At 41.4% G+C, this 18,280-nt stretch overlaps 1 protein-coding gene across 5 annotated transcripts in view; it reads left to right on the forward strand.

Moving 5' to 3' along the window:
- The first annotated feature begins 7,703 nt into the window (after positions 1-7,703).
- TMTC4 (transmembrane O-mannosyltransferase targeting cadherins 4) overlaps positions 7,704-18,280 on the forward strand; it is a 60,643-nt gene continuing 50,066 nt past the window's right edge. For 4 of the 5 annotated variants that reach the window (XM_075045905.1, XM_075045906.1, XM_075045907.1 and 1 more), the window contains exons 1-4: positions 7,704-7,788; positions 10,066-10,281; positions 15,268-15,383; positions 17,467-17,683. In XM_075045905.1, the coding sequence (XP_074902006.1) occupies positions 10,120-10,281; positions 15,268-15,383; positions 17,467-17,683 (495 nt within the window). In that variant the 5' untranslated portion in view covers positions 7,704-7,788; positions 10,066-10,119. The remainder of the gene's footprint in view (positions 7,789-10,065; positions 10,282-15,267; positions 15,384-17,466; positions 17,684-18,280) is intronic. The other variant, XM_075045909.1, reaches the window with a different exon arrangement.

Genomic DNA, 18,280 nt, shown 5'->3' on the forward strand with positions numbered 1-18,280 from the left:
CGCACTGAGCCATCAATCTTTTGCTGTGGTTACAAGAGCAACCTGCTACAGGTAAGCCAACATATGATCCTGCAGGGCATCAACTCTTTTGCAGTCACTGCCTGCACACACGTTCCTGCTCTGACATACCCCGGGGTAGATGCAAGCAAGTTTACCCTTCAGTGAAGTTATTTTTCCTTTATTATCCTGTTGCAGAATCTATCACAGCCCAACAATTCCACAATTGATTTGCTGGCAGCTGAGCCCTGGGGCTTGGAATGTAAATAAGACTCGGAATGAAAGTGATGTGCACTGCAGCAGCAGACGGTGAGTGCAGGTACTTCATCAATTGACCTGATTTCTGGAAAATCCTCTTGCAACCTTGAAACTTACTTGCAATTACAATCTTTGCAATAAAATATTAGTCTCCATGGTAATGAGAAGTGCTTTCCTAACTTATTTAGAAAAAAAAATATGTGAGGAGATGACAATATCTCTGAGAAAATGAAATTTTCAGTATCATTTCACAGTTGGACAGCTTCCTGCAGACTTGTCAACAGATTAGTAGCATTCTGCCCATTTTGTACATGGAAAAACTGAGTAATTAATAGCCCTCAGGCCTTCCTTGCAAAAAGGAGATTTAATGAGCTCTGTAGCAGTATCAGAACAGAAGAGCACATAAATAGCTTGCCTGTGTCCATGCAAAAGAACACCACCAATGGAAGGATGGCCCTGCTTTACTCCTTACACGATCTACTAAATGCTGTTAAACAAATACTGCTCCACCCACTTAAATGTTGCAAAATTGTGGGGCACAAATGATGGCTTTGGGGCAGGAATTCTGTCTTTCCTATGTTTTTGTATAGTATCTGTCACAATGCAAGAGTGACCCATAGGCCCTAGCTTGCCAGAAAAAAAAAAAAAAAAAAAGAATTAGGGCCTAGTAGGCAACAGAAGAATAAGAAAAATGTAACAGACTCTGTACAAAGCCAGGTGTTAAAACAGACAAAATATTACTCAGACCAACTTAGGAATAAGGGGCTGTTTTAGGAGCCACATGAATAGGGTTCTAAAGCTGGTTGTGAAATCTTTCTGTATAATTTCCTCATACAAAATGGTCACAATAATGGACAAAAATCTGCAAGGCCGGGAACCACAGAACTGAAGTCAGGGTGGAGAGAGAGAAAAGAACCGTCTATTTTCTCCCTAGTTAGAGAGCCAGAGAGAGACACAGAATTCAGACTATGGCAGGCTGCCATGGGGTGTCTATCAACTCTGTTTTCCAGGGGACAAAAAGACTTCCAGAAGATAAATGGTTAGCTGAAAAACTCAGTCTTGTTTCTCCTGAGATGGAGCTCTCTTGGATGGGCAGGAGAAGGAGAGGCCAGTTTGTGTCCTATGAAAATGTTGGGGGTTTACCTTTCTTCTCTCAGCTCAGCAAAAGTTTTTCCAAAACCCCAGAATTCCTCGCAGGAGGGAAAACGCCACGTTATAACCAGCTCTGTTGGGTTCTGTTTCTTGTTCTTGCCACCGAACTACTGTGCAATCATGGATGACTGACTTTATCCCACTATTGCTCAGGTTTTCCACCTCTAAAGTGAAATGCTTTCCTTTGCCAAGCACTCTAGATGAAAAAAAGATAAACTATTCCTTCTTAAATTTCTTACACAGACATAATTACCCCTGAGCAAGAAGGGAGAGAAAAATGTTATTTACAAATCACAGCTGGAGATTATCTAAAAGCAGCCACTGTAACTACACTCCCCGGTAACTCATATGTCTTAAATTTCTCAGTGCTTTCTTGGGTAGACACTAAAATGCAAGCATCACTGTATGATCTCATGCTTACAGCCACACCTGTCTACAAAACAAAATTATTTTAGTAAGAATAACAATTTCATTGTCATAAATACCAGTAACAAGAAAAGTTTAAAATAATCTCTGCATTTTATAGCAGGGTTACTGTCTGATGGCCTGGTCTGCAGTCTGATGTTGTCTAATGGTTGCCTGTTGGATCATGCTGCTCACCAGCTTGGCTTCAAACACTGATGCAGTTTTAAGATCTTTCAATATAGATTTTGATTTATGAGTTATAAACTGGGTTCATATGAATCATGCACTATTAGCTTCTCTCTTTTTGTCATTATATTATAGAGTGTTTCATTGTATGTAGTCCCCCAGAGTTCTCTTATCACTTTTAGGGTTAGCTTCAAAGATCCTATTTTCCCTCCTACTTTTTAAATATATGTCTTGGTCATGGAGTTCTTTACATGTGGATGAACTTTCAGGATTTCATGGAACCCATTGTTTGGTAAGTAGGTCTGTGAAAATGGAATAAAAGACAAGGTTAGACACGCAGTGGAAAAGCTAAAAATAGCTGGAGAGGGAACCTTCATACAGAAAAAGGTACAGGTCCCAATTCATTGTTTCTTGTACCTCACATCATCATTTTATATTACTCAGTACAAAATTACATCATCTGACTTACCACATTCAGCACTTATATTTCATTTAGGCAAATGACTATGTGAGTGCAAAACGAAGGTCCAATTTGCTAACATTATGTAATACAAGGAAAGGCAAATAATTTTCCTGGTTCTCTGACCACGGTTGCAAATGCTTTTCCAGAGAAGCTACTTTAGATGCTGTTGGGTTTTCCAGTAGATTATAATTCCCCTAATCTTCTAATGCATTGCCCAATACAATTTTATATAGTGTGCAATAAAGTTCCAAGCAATTTAACCCTAAGACAGATACAACAGTCTTTAAAAGTGCCTACTTATATTTGTATGTGTGTGTGTGTGTAGATAAAAGACTATTAAACTGGAGGACAGAAGTAATGAATTACAAATTGATTCTGACAGCACAGATGCTTGTACAGCCCTTTGATTAGGACAATAGAATTTTTAAATGTAAAACTTGGAAATATTCTTAAATCATATACTGTTAGCACATGCAATCATTCAGACTATGTCTCCAATCTTTTACTCATACAGCCTGAAATAATTTTAGGAAGGAAATTTGAGTACCTTTGAAAATGATTTAAGAGTTCCACTTTCAATTTAAATTTTCTTTTTTATCTTCTGCTTCTTTGTGTCAAGCACAGATAGTTATTTTCATCTCAATGCCTGGCAAAGAGAAGGTGGACAGAAAAAACTTACCACAGTTAAGTGAAAACTTTGTATTTCCTCTAACATAACAAAAGCTAGGCAGATGCACAGAGTGAAGTAGTTCAGGCTTAACGCTGAACTTTTAATGAGTTAGCATAACTACATTCGTACTTCCCCTGAAAGTTGATTATTGATAGATGGTTCCTTATTTTTCCTATAAAAGCTAAAGTATATCTTGTACTATGTCTAAAGAACTGTAGTGAAGAGTAGTGATGAGGATTCTTATGGTTCAGAGAACAACACACCAGCAGAATCTTTGTTATTCACAAGTGTTTGACCTGCTACAACCTTTTTATTTTATATTGACAAGAACACATTTCACAACCACCCATATAGCAGAGCATAATTCTCACTTTCAGAATTAACTACTATTTTTAAAAGATATTTCTTAGCTACCTATTTGGGGGAAGGAGAGTGTGTGATTAAATATATACTTTAACACAATTCAAGACTGTGAGCCATAATCCTTCAAATCTACCCTAAACGTTATACAGAGTAGCAACAAGTCTTCAATGGACCTGCTAATTCTCAATCAGTGAGCAAGGATATGTCTACAGTAGCAGGGCTGAAGGGTCCAATGCTTAACTGGAAGCCTTGATTCTAAAGAAAATTAAAGTTGTGATGTCTGTCTGTCAATCCTCTTCCAATAACTTCTGCCCCACTTAATCCAGAGTTATCAAAGTACAGGGGCTTCAAGAATCTTCAGTTCCTACATGTTTCATAAAAATCATAATGGCTGTGTAAATCACAGCAACCCTACAGACACTTTCACAGATTCTACATGCTGGCTGGCTAGCCCAGAAGTCTGGGCACTCATAGCTTTGGTCAGTCACAGACTGAAGTGAATCTGGAACAGGTGGCAAACCAAAAAGCACAGTGAGGAATATAGAGGGATCTGAATGAAGATGACTTATATGGGTCATGAGAGGAACTGCAGTTACGAAAGCGAAGAGGTTTAGGAATATGAGACACAGAAAAAAAAGAAAACAAGGCTCCATTCATTCCACTCCTCTTGCAACAATCTTGTTTAACTTCTGTTCCATTTGTATTTTGTTTTTATGAATTATGGTTGATCAAGACTGCGACAGGCATATGAGTTTGCCTGTGTCTACATACATATTTGTGTACATAGACACATACACGCGCATACAAAATATGATGTACAAAACAAACTATCTAAGACCTTCTGCTACTTAAAATGCCTTGTAGCAGAATAAATACTTGGGACACAAGCTGCCTAGAAAAAGAGACCATCGAAGTACTATTAACAATAATAGTGCAAGTACACATATAATATATGCAAATATTTGCATATATAATGCTTGTGCATGCCCCAACCATGCAACAGGTAGTGACCAGCTGATTACCTACAGTTATGAGCAGTTGTGCTCAATGACCAGACCCGCATTTATGACAGCAAAATCCAGGCCATGGAGAAGATGCAGCTGTTTCAAAAACAACTACGGTAAAGACTGACAGTCTTTTTCGGCTTCTGAAATGCTTTGGTTGAATCCCTCATTACCGTAGTCCCTGACATTTTATTCTTTTGTCTGCAAAGTCACCGCAATACTTGCAAATGCTGATCCCTTGAAATATGACGTCTTTTGCACGCTCCTTTCTTACAGAAGAAAGATTGGCCTTTGTGCAGATCTGCAATGGCAGGCTGCTAAAAATAAGGATGCAATAGCCACTTAGGTAGATCAATTTAGCATGCTGAGAAAACTAGAGAGCAAGGAGATACTCCATACATACACCCTCCCAGAAATTGCAGATTAAAAAAAAAAAAAATAAAGTGTTGTATTTAGGAACTGTTTTAAATTGAAGTGCTATAATAACCCTCCGAAGAAGCAGACTGGAGATAAATTATGCAACTGTAGCTGATTGAATCAGATTTTGAGGGAACTAGGGAACTCTCCAGAACAGGTATTTGCTCTGCAGTTCTTCACATTAATTAAAACAGAACAGAAAGCCATTGTAAAGGCTGCTATATTACAAAAAGCAAAATAATAAAACCCTAAGAAATAGGCTTATTTCAAAATGGAAAATAATGAGAAGGAGGGGCTTCTATATATGTCATCTGGTTCATAAGGAAATGTTAATCAGTATTGTTGTATTGACATAGGTGGTGACGAGGTGATTTATACCATCTGTGCATCTGGCTGTATGGATATATATGAATTTGACCAGAACTGATGATATCAGCAGACTTACACTGAACAAATGAAATTCCAGTTATAAAGCATAGATCAAGGATGTGCAGATGTGTTAAGAAATGTGAGCAAAGGAGCTACTAAGACGAGTATCTGATGTGACTGGGCCATTAGTAGAAATAAATACATCAGCAAATGTGTTAAAGTCAAACCCTCTACAGAACAAAATGTAACACAGAAATGTGAAAGTGACTCAACTAGAGTAAGTCTGGCAATTGTCGCAGTTAGTCCAGTGAGGCAAATCTCAACCTTGATTCACAGAACCTTACATATATTTACATACGCTTAAATTAAATTCTTACATATGCACAAATTTAAGCATGAACCGAAATTTCATTTACTTCACTGGAATTTACAGCAGATAGAAGATTAAATACATGATAGACTGCCTTTCCCAATTAAGGATTTTTTTTTCTAAACTGGGCCCCTTCCATTAGTAAACACAAATTATTTAATATGTCTATAAATACTGTGATCTCAGGAAGACTGTTGGATTTGGAAAGACTGGGAAGATAGTTGACAGGAATTTGACTTGATAATACTTATTTGGGGTAGTTTGGGGGATATAAGTTGAAACAGTAAGGACATGTGACAGTCATCAACCAGTACTTCCTCAGCATAAACTAATGTGGCAAACCAGCCGTTTTTAGGAAGCGATATAAATCTCAGTGCTTTGGATTTTAGCAGTAGAAACCTAGAAAGCATGCTGTTACAGATTATCTCGCATTTTACCTCACACTTATAAGGTAAAATGACCAAAAAGTCATAAAGACATCTTTCGCCTCTATAATTTTATGATTGTAAATTGTAAGACACAAAGTTGACTGATTATGCCCACCTATATCACTAAGTCGGGGACAGGGCCAGAACGGACAAGATCATTTTAAAGTACAAGGCACAATTTACTGTTTGCAGGTCACGGTCTCTGTGCATTTATTTTAGCTCTTGTAACAAAGGGACCAGAAGTTTGTGACCGGTGAACAGACCTTTGCATGCTTGGTGACAGCAGGTTGCCGGCTTTCCACCGCTTCCCAATCCAGAAGCGCCTCAGATGCTTTGCGGTAGCTGTTAAACAAGCATAAGTTACAGACTACCATCTTAAAAGCAGGAGCGTCACATATACTTGAGTGATATACTAGCCTGGAAATTGTGCTGGTTCAGCTGCTGCCTGGCAAGCAGCTGAGCTCTCCATGTCAGAGCAGCAGATGTTTCAAAGCGGGTGTCAAGTAGACAATTATGGGTGGCAACCAGTGAAGCCCTCCCGAAGCAGCATTTCCACTTGAGAGTTAAAGCCTCAAAGGAGCGATAAAATAACCTTGTTAATTTGACACTTGATAAGGCAAACATCTCAAAAATCCCACTCCAAATTACACGTCTCTGCCTGGCGCACAGCCAGGATTTCTCATCCTGTTCCAGTGTATTAAGATTTTATTGTTTCTGGAGAAGCTTCTGCCGAACGTTTGGTGGTACAGTTCAGCATTTAATCACACTTTCTTACAAGATAATCGCCAGCGATGAAACGCGCGAATAAAGTACACCTGATAAAAGCCTTTTTAACGCTTCCTTACGGCATCTGTCCTGCGGGGAGCACCTCGCCACAAACCCGGCAGGAACCAGGGCCTCAGCGAAGAAAGGCACCCACGGCTCCCGCCCAAGGAGAGAGGTGTAACGTCTGTTTTTTTTTTCTTTTTTTTTTTTTTCGGGGCGAGGGTGTGGGATTTTCGCTTCGTCTAAGCCCGCCACCTCAGGAACCTCGCCTCTGAGGGAAAACCCGGGGGAAGGGGAGTCGGGGCACGGAAACACGCGCGTCCCAGGCCCGCCGGGGGCCAGGCGAGACCCCCCCACACCCGCCCGCCCCCCCCCCGGCTCACCCGCTGGTAACGGTCGCGCTAACGGTCGCGGCGGCGGACGCGCGAGGGCAAGGCGAGCCCGCTCGAGACGCCCTCCCGCCCCGCCCCGCCAGGTGCGCGGGACAACGACCGCCACGCCGGGGCGGGAGGGCGCGCTCCGGTGAAACGCGGGTGCAAGCGGCGGGCAGGGCCCGGCTCCCGCCTTTGTGTGAGGCGGAGGGAGGGGGGGGGGTAGTGTGTGTGTGGAGCTCGGGGCGGCGGGGGGGGTGAACGAACAACGACTGGCACCGGCCCCGCTGCCACCGCAAGTGATCTCCTCGCTCCGCTTCCTCGGCCCGGCCTGCCGCGCGTCACCGCCGCCGCCGCCGCCAATGGGCGCACGCAACCGCCCCGGTGGGGCGGGGAGAAGGAGGGGTGGGGCGGCGAGGCAGCCAATAGGCTCCGAGGATGTTTCCCGGAGGGCGAAGCCGCCGCCGCCACCGCCCCTCCTCCGCCGCGCCGCTCCGGCTGGGGGCTCGCCGGGCGGGAGAGTTTCGGTAGCCGGGCGGGAGATGCCGCGCGGGCTCCTTCTCCTCACAGGTAACGCCGCGGGGGGGGGGGGAGGCGGGCTTGGCCTCGCCCTCCTCGCCCTCGCCCCGCTTGCGGGCCAAGGAGCGCTGGCGGAACTGGCCCGCACGGCGCGGCGGTGGGGCTGAGGGCCGGGGCGGGACGGGACGGGACTCGCCACACACACCCACACACACACGCACCCCCCCCCCCCCCCCCCCGGCTCGGCGGGGCCGCCGCCAGGACAAAAGGGAAGCGGTGAGTGAGGTAGGGGCCACCGCGAAACTCCCGGCGGGGTTCGCCCGCCCCTCAGCCTCGCCCTTGTTTTCCCGGGCGGGTTCCTTCCCCGGTACCGGCCGGGACGCCCTCAAGTTTGCGGGGCTCCCCGTAACGGCCGCTGTGACCCTTGGTGCCCGCGGCGCCGGCTCTCTCCGGTGGGACACAGGGTGCCGGAGCCGCGTCCCCCTCACACACCACCACCCCCTCTCCGCGGGGGGTGTCCGCGGTGGGTCGGTACCGGGCGGTGTGTGTGTGTGGGCAAGTCGCCTGTGGGCCGGTCGGTAAGGGGCGAGAGAGCCCTCCGGGGGGTGGCGGTCCCTCGGGGGTGCTCAGCCCCCCTGGGCGGTTAACGAGTTGCCCGGGTCAGGCAGCCCCCCCACACCCCCCCACCCCCGGACTGGCCTGCTCGGGAGATGTGAGTCGGATAAACAGAACGGGCGTAATGGGAGAAACTTTCAAGGCAAAATGAATTTTGAGTAGGTCGAACGTTTTAATTGGGTAGCGGGCATTGCTGCTGTATCGGTGCTGTTAAGAGCGACGCCGTATGCTTCCTTCTGATTAACAGCCTTGCTTTTTAGTCTTTGTCTTCGTCAAACTAGGAGCGCAAGGGTGAGTTACTGCGAGGAAAGGTTTTGCTCGGAAAGTGGCTGGTCTGCTTTGCTCTGCTGAGCAGCTCCATTCTCTCTCTGGTTGCGCAGCTCCGTGTTACTGACTTTATCTGAATTTGGGAGCATCGCTGTATAGTCCCCAAAGCGAGAAGGGGCACTGGTGTGACAGGGAGTACTGCCTGTCCGTGTGCATGTGTGTGTACAGGGAGTGGGAATACGTGGAGACTGGAATTTAGCGTTGCAAACGGAAAGCTACAAAGCAATTGCCTTAGCAGCTCTATTGGTCAGGTCTGTTGAAGAAGCCGAATGACTGGAGCGTTTTCCTAGATTGTATGAAGACATTAAATGTGATATTTTCAGGGGTGCAGCCGTCGATTTAAGAAGCCAATAAATAAGAAGAAAGCGTGAAGCTGGGCTACTATATGTGCCCATCATTCTGGGGGCTTACAACTAAAAACTTTTTCTGCCCTGCTTTTACTGTAGTTTTCCATTTATAACCTCCTCCCCCTGCCATTTATAGCAGCATTTGATAATAAGACCACTCACAATACTGTCAGAGCACCAGAGAAGCAGAGGCAGAATTGCTGTCCAGGCAGAGGGCTGGCTTTGGAGCATCAGAAGTGACCCCTCCAAGTAAAGGTGGCTCATGGGTAAACTTCTAGCCTTGGTACCTCCACACCGATGTATCACTCCGTGCTGTTGGATTGCATGGCCTTTTTCATCTACCTCAACAACCTCATAAGCCCATGAATACAGCAGTGGAATTTAGCCTATACTGTGCTTGCGGTGTGCAGAATGACCTAGTGAACGCTACTTTGGTCTTAATTGTATGCATCTTGTTGTCTCATTGTTTGAATTGTTGAGATTTAGGGCCTAGTCCATTAACTGCTGCCTGTATATGTCCACCTTTGATGTTTGTATGAATTCCCTATGTGGGCTATATGTAAGACTAGATCCTTTAATTCGATTAACAGAAGAGAGTTCAGCTCTTTCTGCAATTGATGATGTTGTTTTTCACACTCAGAAGGAAATTATAGTGCTTATCGTTCTCTTAATAACTTTATAAATGCTCCACAGTCCCAATGGTGCCCCTGTTTGTTACACTTGAAAAGAATAATAAGAAACAGAAAAACAGTGATTTGCTCAAGGTTTTAGAATTTACCAATGCCAACGCTTTAACTTAGAATCTAAGAATTTCTTGGCTTTACCTCTGTGCTCCGACCACGAGAAACTGTGCCTTTCTTCCACATTTGAAGTACAAAATTATGTTTAGATATGTTCCAGTAATTGTGAAATGCACCGAGAGAAAAAAATGATAGGTTGTATGAAACTTCATTCTCCTCTCCCAACACAACTCTCCATTTTTAAATTCTTTTTTAGTGAAGGGCAACTATAACTGTGCATTTGTGTGTTTTTCTTTCAGATCTGCAACCAACATAATGCTAAAGCTCCCAACTCGGAACAAGCATTTCACAGAATGGCACAAACAGAACCTAATCTGGACCATGACGTATCATGGTTCCTGCTTCCGTCATACTGGGCTAAAATGGTTGTGGCATTAATGTCCTTCCTCTGTTTTGCTAACAGCTATGATGGAGATTTTGTCTTTGATGATTCTGAAGCCATCATCAATAATAAGGTTTGTCTCTCTTCTTTCCCCCCACACCCTTTGACATAAATGGTCATAGGAAAAGAAATAATGATGAGAGTTGATCCAAGTAAGCCCAAAGTAGTCATCCTAGTGAAGAGCTTCCTTCTGATGTTCCTCTTTTTGAACTTCATTTTTCTGTTTTGTTTTATTGGGTTTTTTAAAGTAAGCCTTATTTAAGGTTGACAAACAAGCTGTGCAGCAGTACTCTACCAAAAAGCTAGAGGCATAAGTATGCTTAACAGAATCTTATTCCTAAAGCTATTTAAATAACATGACTTGGGTGCTAATACATAAACAAGAGAGTGAACAAATTAAACAGCTTTTTTTTTTTTTCCTCCTCAGAATGTGTCCCTTTCCATTCTTTTGCAACTGAGATGCTCTGCTTAACAGGTGTTGATATGTGGTCGAGGGGAAGGGAGCTCTTTTTGCCATACCAAATGGACTTTGTCTGCTTGTCGTCTAAGAAAGCATTATCTAGGGTTGCAGCAAATTTGGATGTGATGTTTAGTAACACTTATTCACAGGGTACCTGTACATCAAGACTGTCTATAGATTTAACGTTGTGCTCATTTCTAAGTCAGTGAGAGTATGCAGTAGACTTCTCTAATACCCGTTGATGTTAATAGGAGATTTTTTCATTATCTTCTCAGGGTGACAGATGAATAAGCCCAATGAATAAACTTACTCTGCTTCCAAGATACATAATGCATCACTAAGCGATTGTAGGGTGCAGGGGTTCTCCAGCTGTGGTTTATACCATGAAAATGTTACAGGAGCAAGGAAAGCTTCCTTTTCCTATGTGACTTCCCCACTTAAAAGTTCCTGTGACAACAGTATTTTTTTGAAATAGATGCAGAGTATTCTTGTGCTGTATTTAAAAACTTGATCATACATGCAATGAACAGTCCTTGAAATGCTTAGAAATTAACATGTGACTCAAATCTCTAGCTGAGATTCTTCTGACTTTGAGGAGTTGAGTGTCTTTAATTGCTGACACACTTCATAGAATCACATGTAGCAGTTAGAGCCTGTGCTCATGGGTGGGTCTTGGTGTTACAGCTCTTACGCTGTTCTAGAAGATACTTAAGTGTTTGGAAAGAGAAGAACAGGGTGAAAAGAATTGCCCCTATCTGTTGGTTCTGTTTTCCTGAAGCCATGGGGTTACAAGGAGGGTACTCTGGAGACTTGTACTGCTAGAAGAACACAACTCACTTTTTTTTGCCTTGCACGAGACTTAGAGGCAACTTACCGCAATGTGCCTTTTAGAATCCCACAGAATTACTGTTTCCTCAGACAAATTTGTATTATGCTTGTGTAAGTCATCGTATCTTGAGTTATAAATGGGGAGGGGAGTGAATACATCTGCCAAATTGGAAATAAATCTCAAAGCTTCTAAGAGAATACTATAGACAAATTAAGAACCTACAGTGATTTTTTTTTTTAAATTTTTTTTTTTTAAGAAGCATTATATTTTAAGTTACACAGCTCCTGGCAATATTTCGTTCTGCAAAGTTTTATTTGGGGCACAATTATAATAACCTCCTGAAAGAATGAACAAAAGACTGATGTTGAAACAAGGCAGGCTGTTTTGTTCATGTGCAATTGCCACACTTGTAATCTTTCTTCATTTCTTTCAGTCTTTACTTTCAAAATGTTTCAATTTATCTATACAATATAACAACCTGCACCAGGATTATAGCTGTTGGCAATGCCGAGAAATTCAGCCAACTGCTTAAATAGATTAATTCATACCTACTCTGCATGTTTGTAAAACTGTGAGGCTTACTTTATTTTGCACATCAAAATCCTCTATTATTCCCTAGAAATTAAATGAGTTTTTTGTGACAGTGTCATTTTAACACAGGGGTCGTGTGGATTTTTTTATTCCTGTATATTCATAAGAAAAATGCAGAGACAGAGTTTGCCGGTTTAATGGGGAGGGAGAGCATCTAGCAAAGGCACAGTTTATTAAAGTGTAGTGTATTTTATTCCTATTCAATAGGAGAGACAGCAGGTGAAGTAATTTTGTAGATTTACTGAGCATTACTATACCAGTATTTTCTTGGGTACCACACAATGACCTTTTCGTTAATTTACTAGCTTTCCCCCACCTCATCCCAATCTTTCAATATTTTATTTATTTATTTAGCGAAAGATACACTGTTAGTTGACACCATGCCTACTGTATTGTGGAACATTCTGTTATTAGATTTTATTGGGGTTCAAGGCTGTTTTCCACATGCTTTATTGTCATTTTAAGCAGCATTTTAACTGGTACACAACAGTGACTTCTTATTTATTTACTAGCTTGGCAAGACAAGCAGTTGGATTAGGAGGAGCTTCAGACACAATGTCGTTTCCATAAGCCTTTATACAGAAAAACTGACCTTTCTTAAAGTTTTGAACTCTGCTGTCTGTAATCTGCTGCTAATCAAATATTTAGATATTCTTTGATATCTACTTTCAGTTCTTGAAGAGAAAATCATACATAACTTTTAAACAGCTGTGTCTCTTAGAGCAAACCATTCCTGTTTTAGGGTAAGTCCACTGAGTGGGAAAATTAATGTAAGAAACTTTTTCTCACAGAACTTGGATACAAGAGCAAGATACATGACTGAAGGTCTTTTAAGTCATATGGAAGTATAATCTAATCACTCAATAATTCCAGGTATTTAGCTTTTCCTGCATTCTTCCTATGGAAGACAAAAGAAGACTGATTCTAGTGGGAAGGGAAATCTAGCCTTGCACATCTCAACATATTTCCCATCTCAAGCTATTGAAGACCATCTGTTACATAGAAGATAAAATTTTAAAATTTTAATACTAAAAAAAAAAGTCTCTCTTTCGTAGTCCCTTTCTTTGGCAAATGTACATAAGGAGCAGTGCTGTTGGTTGGAAAAACAGTCTGAGGGCCACAACACCTACTAACAGCTGTCCCCAGCAGAGTACAAAGACTTCAATAGATGTTGGTGTACAACCCAGTCCCAACTTCCCCCGGAAAAGCAACCTATATTGATTTAGTGGGCTGCTGGTTGAGTGCACTCTTGCTCTGAGAGTCAAATTATGACCTTTAGGGTTTGTGCATACCAGTGAGGAATGGAACCGGAATTTAGGTGCCTAAGGCCAAAATTGGAGTCCTGGGAGAAGAAAGACATTTGTAGCTCTTGCTTGGCTGTAGAAATATCTGTGAGAGAGTGAAGAAATTTTGCACCTTGATAATTATTAAGCCCAAATAGGTTCCCCCATGAGTCTTGATTTCTTAAGATTTTTCCCTGAGAATGCCTTAATTGACAGCTGCAGTATAGGACTTTTCAAAGACTACGGTGTTAGCCCTGCTCTCTTTTCTGTGTATTGATTAGTAACCTGTTAGAGCATGCTTCACTTCATTTGACAGTGTGATAGGATTTTTAGCCTACTTCCCCTTCCTGATTTTTTTATTATTTTTTTTAACCAGTTGTCTAATACTGGCCAAGTTTGATCAAGTGATAGAAAGAAATCTCTTCCTGCATTTTTTTTGATGGATGAAAGTCAGAATGTGTTAAGAGGGAAGCAAGAAAAATTAAGTTATTTTAAGTTCAGTTTCGCAGCAGCCAGTCAGCGTGGCCCAGACATTTGGCTGTACCTTGGCAGGCAAAAAATGCTAGCTAAGAATGAGATGGAAGGTACTGGAGACCACAGGAGGTGCTCAAGATACTGTAGAAGCAAGTGAGAAGGTAGCAGCATTTGAGAGGAACTGGAGTTAGTGAACCAAGGGTATTGTAATGTGGGAATCTTGTAAGTAGATGGAGATATGGGAGGAATAAGACATAGGACACCAGGCTTTGTAAGACTTTTCATGGATTTAACAACCTGGTTTGTCTGCTTACTTGTGTTTGTATTGGCTTGTTAATTTGTTTTGGTTCATTGGTCTCTTGAACAATTTCAGGGGAGAAGGTGGGGGTAGAGTAACTTGTGGTTGATTGCAGGTGTAATACTAGCATTTGTATGAAAGCTATTCATTTGCTAGTACAATTTTGTTCTTGGCTTCTGTCTTAAGTGTATTTAACCTGCATATTTGCCATAGCATAAATTGGTATTTAATTGCCTCAGGGGAGCAGGGGAAGAGGGGCAAGTAGAAGATGAATATGTTAGTTTGAGCTTCCCAGCTTGTCCTCACAGAAAACTGAGGTGGGTGCTACCAAGGTCCGTCCTTTTTTTTTTTTTAGCACCAAAGTGTATGTTTTCCCTTTAACAGTCTAGGTTATTTGGATTTTTTCATTATCAGCATGGCTTTAAGATAAAAGGAAAGAGTGGACTTTTCCTTTGCAGTGTTTTTTAATATTGCCCTACGCCACCTGAAATTAAAATAATGCATTACTTTTCTGTCTTCCCCTATTAATCTTTTAGAGCAGTATATAGAGATATTGATTCTTGGTTTCATGTATTAAGAATTTAAAAAAAAAAAAGCTATTTGAATAGTGTCCTGTGTGAAGTAAGGCTTCAAAAACAGCTAATTGTTGTTTTCTATCTTTAGTCTCCTCGCTTTCATGCTTTCATTAGTAGTTGTGCTATTGACACTAGTAGAAAAACAGCTATTTGTAGCAGTTTGTAGTTGGTCTCCTTCACAAGATAACCTAGACCTAAAATCAAAGACTTTTCCCAAAACTATAAGGTAAAGGGGTTTTTTATGTGTTTCATATCTCAGCCATTGACCAGGTCATCAACTAATATGAATACGCATATCTCTAGTACATTCCATGTAGTTATGCCTACTTACAGAATCCAAGCATCTTGGCCTTTATGACAACAGGCATTGAAGATGTGACCTTCATTGCAAACTTGGGTACCTTGTCAAATGTCCTTAGTGAGCCAACAAAACACCTGCTATGTCTGTGTTGGCATGAGCTAGTATTAGTTACGACTTGTTTGTGGTTTAGCTGCTTTGAACAAAACAGAAATGTTAAGAATCTGATAATTTATGATGTTTCCTTTCAGGACCTCAGGGCAGAAACCCCACTTGGTGACCTGTGGCATCATGACTTTTGGGGTAGCAAACTCAGCAGCAATACCAGTCATAAGTCATATCGACCACTAACTGTCCTAACTTTCAGGTGAGACTTGTCTTTTTGCTTGAGGTCTGAATTTTTTTAACATATATTGGCTCAATTGATTATAGGGAGGAGGCAACAGAAGAGGAGAGAGACAAAATATTTGGAGGGTAGCTGGATGCCTTTCCTGAACATGATTTTCCTGTTCACTACCTTAATCTCAAATTGAGTTTTAATTTTCAAATTGCTTCTTTCCCAAAGTATATATTATTTTGACATTCTGTATTTCAATGTACCTTTCAGAGATTGCATCTTATGGTTTCATATACCTTGGTACTAGGGGCAGTATGGTTCAGTATGTAGGTCCCGTCATCAAAGAACTAGGGAGTGTACGTTCCCATTACTTAGCCACACTGCCACTTATACTGCTATTGTAGTTTCTATTCTCTGCTTTCCTGGTGACCTGTCAAATGATTTTTTATAAATAGCATCAATCTCCTGTGGCCTTTTGCCACTAGGTCACTGAATACTCTTCCCACCTCTTCCCCCCTGATATTCTAACTTCAAATGAGTGTTTGTGTCCGAGAATCCTAGTGAGAGAGATGTCTGCCTGTATATATGACTTGCTGGTTTTCTCAAATAACTAAAAGTTTATGAGGATTACTTCTGTAGATGCTTAGCTCATGGTTTTTTGCACAAAGGTTTGAGCAAGTAGTAGACCATATGTGAATTGGGCACAGTAATGCAGAGAATCTTTGAGGACTCAGTCTTAAGCTTCTTTATTTTCCTTGTGCAAGTCAGTGTTGTGGCTGGGCACCTGGCACTGTTTCTGCAGTTGTGTCCAGTCTAAGACAGGGATTAAGTGATTGTGAAGAAGTACTCCCACTCGTAGTCCTCATATTCAAGCAAAAACTTTGACTATTGACTGCAGTGTCAGTGTTTTAAGTACTTAGCACTGTGGATTTCACTGTCTGTTGGGCTTTCTTCACATTTTCATCAAGGAAAATACACAGCTGCATAGAATGTGTCAGAGTCTTAAACCTATTAAAGCTTTCAATGCATTACACAGCACATGCTTTCCTTTCTCTTCAAGGTCTCTGTGGTATATTATTGTCTAGTAACATCCTGGTTAGTTTAAAGAGTGAACTGGGATACAGTCACTAATATATCTGAAAATGTAGATGAGCATGTGGAGGTGGTCCATAAAATGCTATTTTCACAAGTAAGAAGTGGTTTTCTTAATTTCCCTAAGCTCCAACTTTTATGTGTATCACATTTATAACAGGTTAGGGGTTTTTTAATAGATTTCACTTAAGCCAGATGCTGACTGACCAAATGAACTATATAAAATCCCCTATCCAAACTGAGTTTCTGTATATCTCACCTACTGATAAAAGTGTATGGATAACAACAAGATGCTTCTCCTTTTTCTCCTCCCTCACCATTTTACCGCAGAGTTCCTATCTGGAATAGGGTTTTAGACTAAATTTTCACTTCCTTCTGGTTCTAATACTTGCATGAAACCTCTCTCTAACCAGTCTCACAAATTAGTTACTAAGATGTGCTGACTGACTACTTTCTGGATTGATACTGATTGTACCCAGATGGTTTCTATGTTGTCAGTCTAAATGCTAGGATGCTTTTCAGCTAGAATGTCAGTGGAAATCATAGTCTCAGTGCATATTAGTTTCCTCACTGTCTGGTTTTAATTAAAATAATTTCATCAGGTTGTTCTTGGACAGAATTCCTCTTAAGCCTAACAGTATCGCCCCCAGTAGGCTGGGTTGTTTATCTGCAGGACACTCCTGCATTGTAACATTGAAGTTATGTTGCTGAAGCCAGTTCTGAGTAACCATAGGTATGATTAACATAATAGCATTAACATACGCCTTTGGAGAAGATAGATATGCTGAATATGGTATCCCATATGAATACCTTTGAGAAAAGATCAGGACATTGCTTCTAGCTGACTGTGGTGGCTAAGTGGTAATACCATGCATGCTGGGATTTGCTGGTATTTTTCAGCCTTTTTTTGCAGGGGGGGAGTGTCTAATATGATCTAGCTATGGGGTCGTTTAGGTTTTGTGTTTGCATCTCTCTAACCATTGATTTAAGTCCTAGCCTTAATGTTTTTGTTTCTATATAGAATTAATTACCTTTTTGCTGGAGGCTTCTATCCAGTTGGTTTCCATGTCATCAATATAATACTGCATTGTACTATCTCAGTGTTGATGGTTGATGTGTTCTCGATATTATTGGGTGGACTGCAATTCAGTAATAAAGGAAGAAGGCTAAACCTGGCTCCAAAGACATCTCTTCTAGCTGCTTTGCTGTTTGCTGTACATCCAGTGCACACTGAATGTGTAAGTACTGAATAACTAGCTCCAACGATTTATATCTTAGAAGTTCTTGACCACCTTGACTAATTAATTCTGACATAGCCTTATACTCTACAGATTGCTTTTATATATTCTTAACGCTTCTCTTGGCACATGTCTTATGAGAACAATCAAATATTATGGTTAGTACTTCCAAAAGCTTGTAATTCCACAGGGCTGGACCTTATTAAGGAAGATAAATTAAATCATTTAAGTACAATAACTAAAGAAGGGTAGCCCTAAACTACAGAGTTTCCCTAATTACTGGATTAAGAATTCATTACTAGAAACATTAGCTCATGAGCAGCCAAGGAGAATGGAAGATAAACTGAATGCAAACACATAACCACTTTTCATTTCCATTTGCTTTGATAAAAAAACCAAGGAGATAGAAAATTGGAGTAGGGGCATTATATGAACTCTGTATGTGACTGGATTAGAATACTGCATCCAGTTTTAAATCCATGCTGCAGGGAGGACACGGGGAGAAATGGAGGGGCTCAGAAGAGCCATGAAAATGATTAAAGGATTGGAAATCATCCTGTGTCATGAGAGATCAAATTCTATGGGTCTATATTTTAA

Source organism: Buteo buteo, chromosome 14, assembly GCF_964188355.1.
Source record: "Buteo buteo chromosome 14, bButBut1.hap1.1, whole genome shotgun sequence".
Taxonomy (NCBI): Eukaryota; Metazoa; Chordata; class Aves; order Accipitriformes; family Accipitridae; genus Buteo; species Buteo buteo.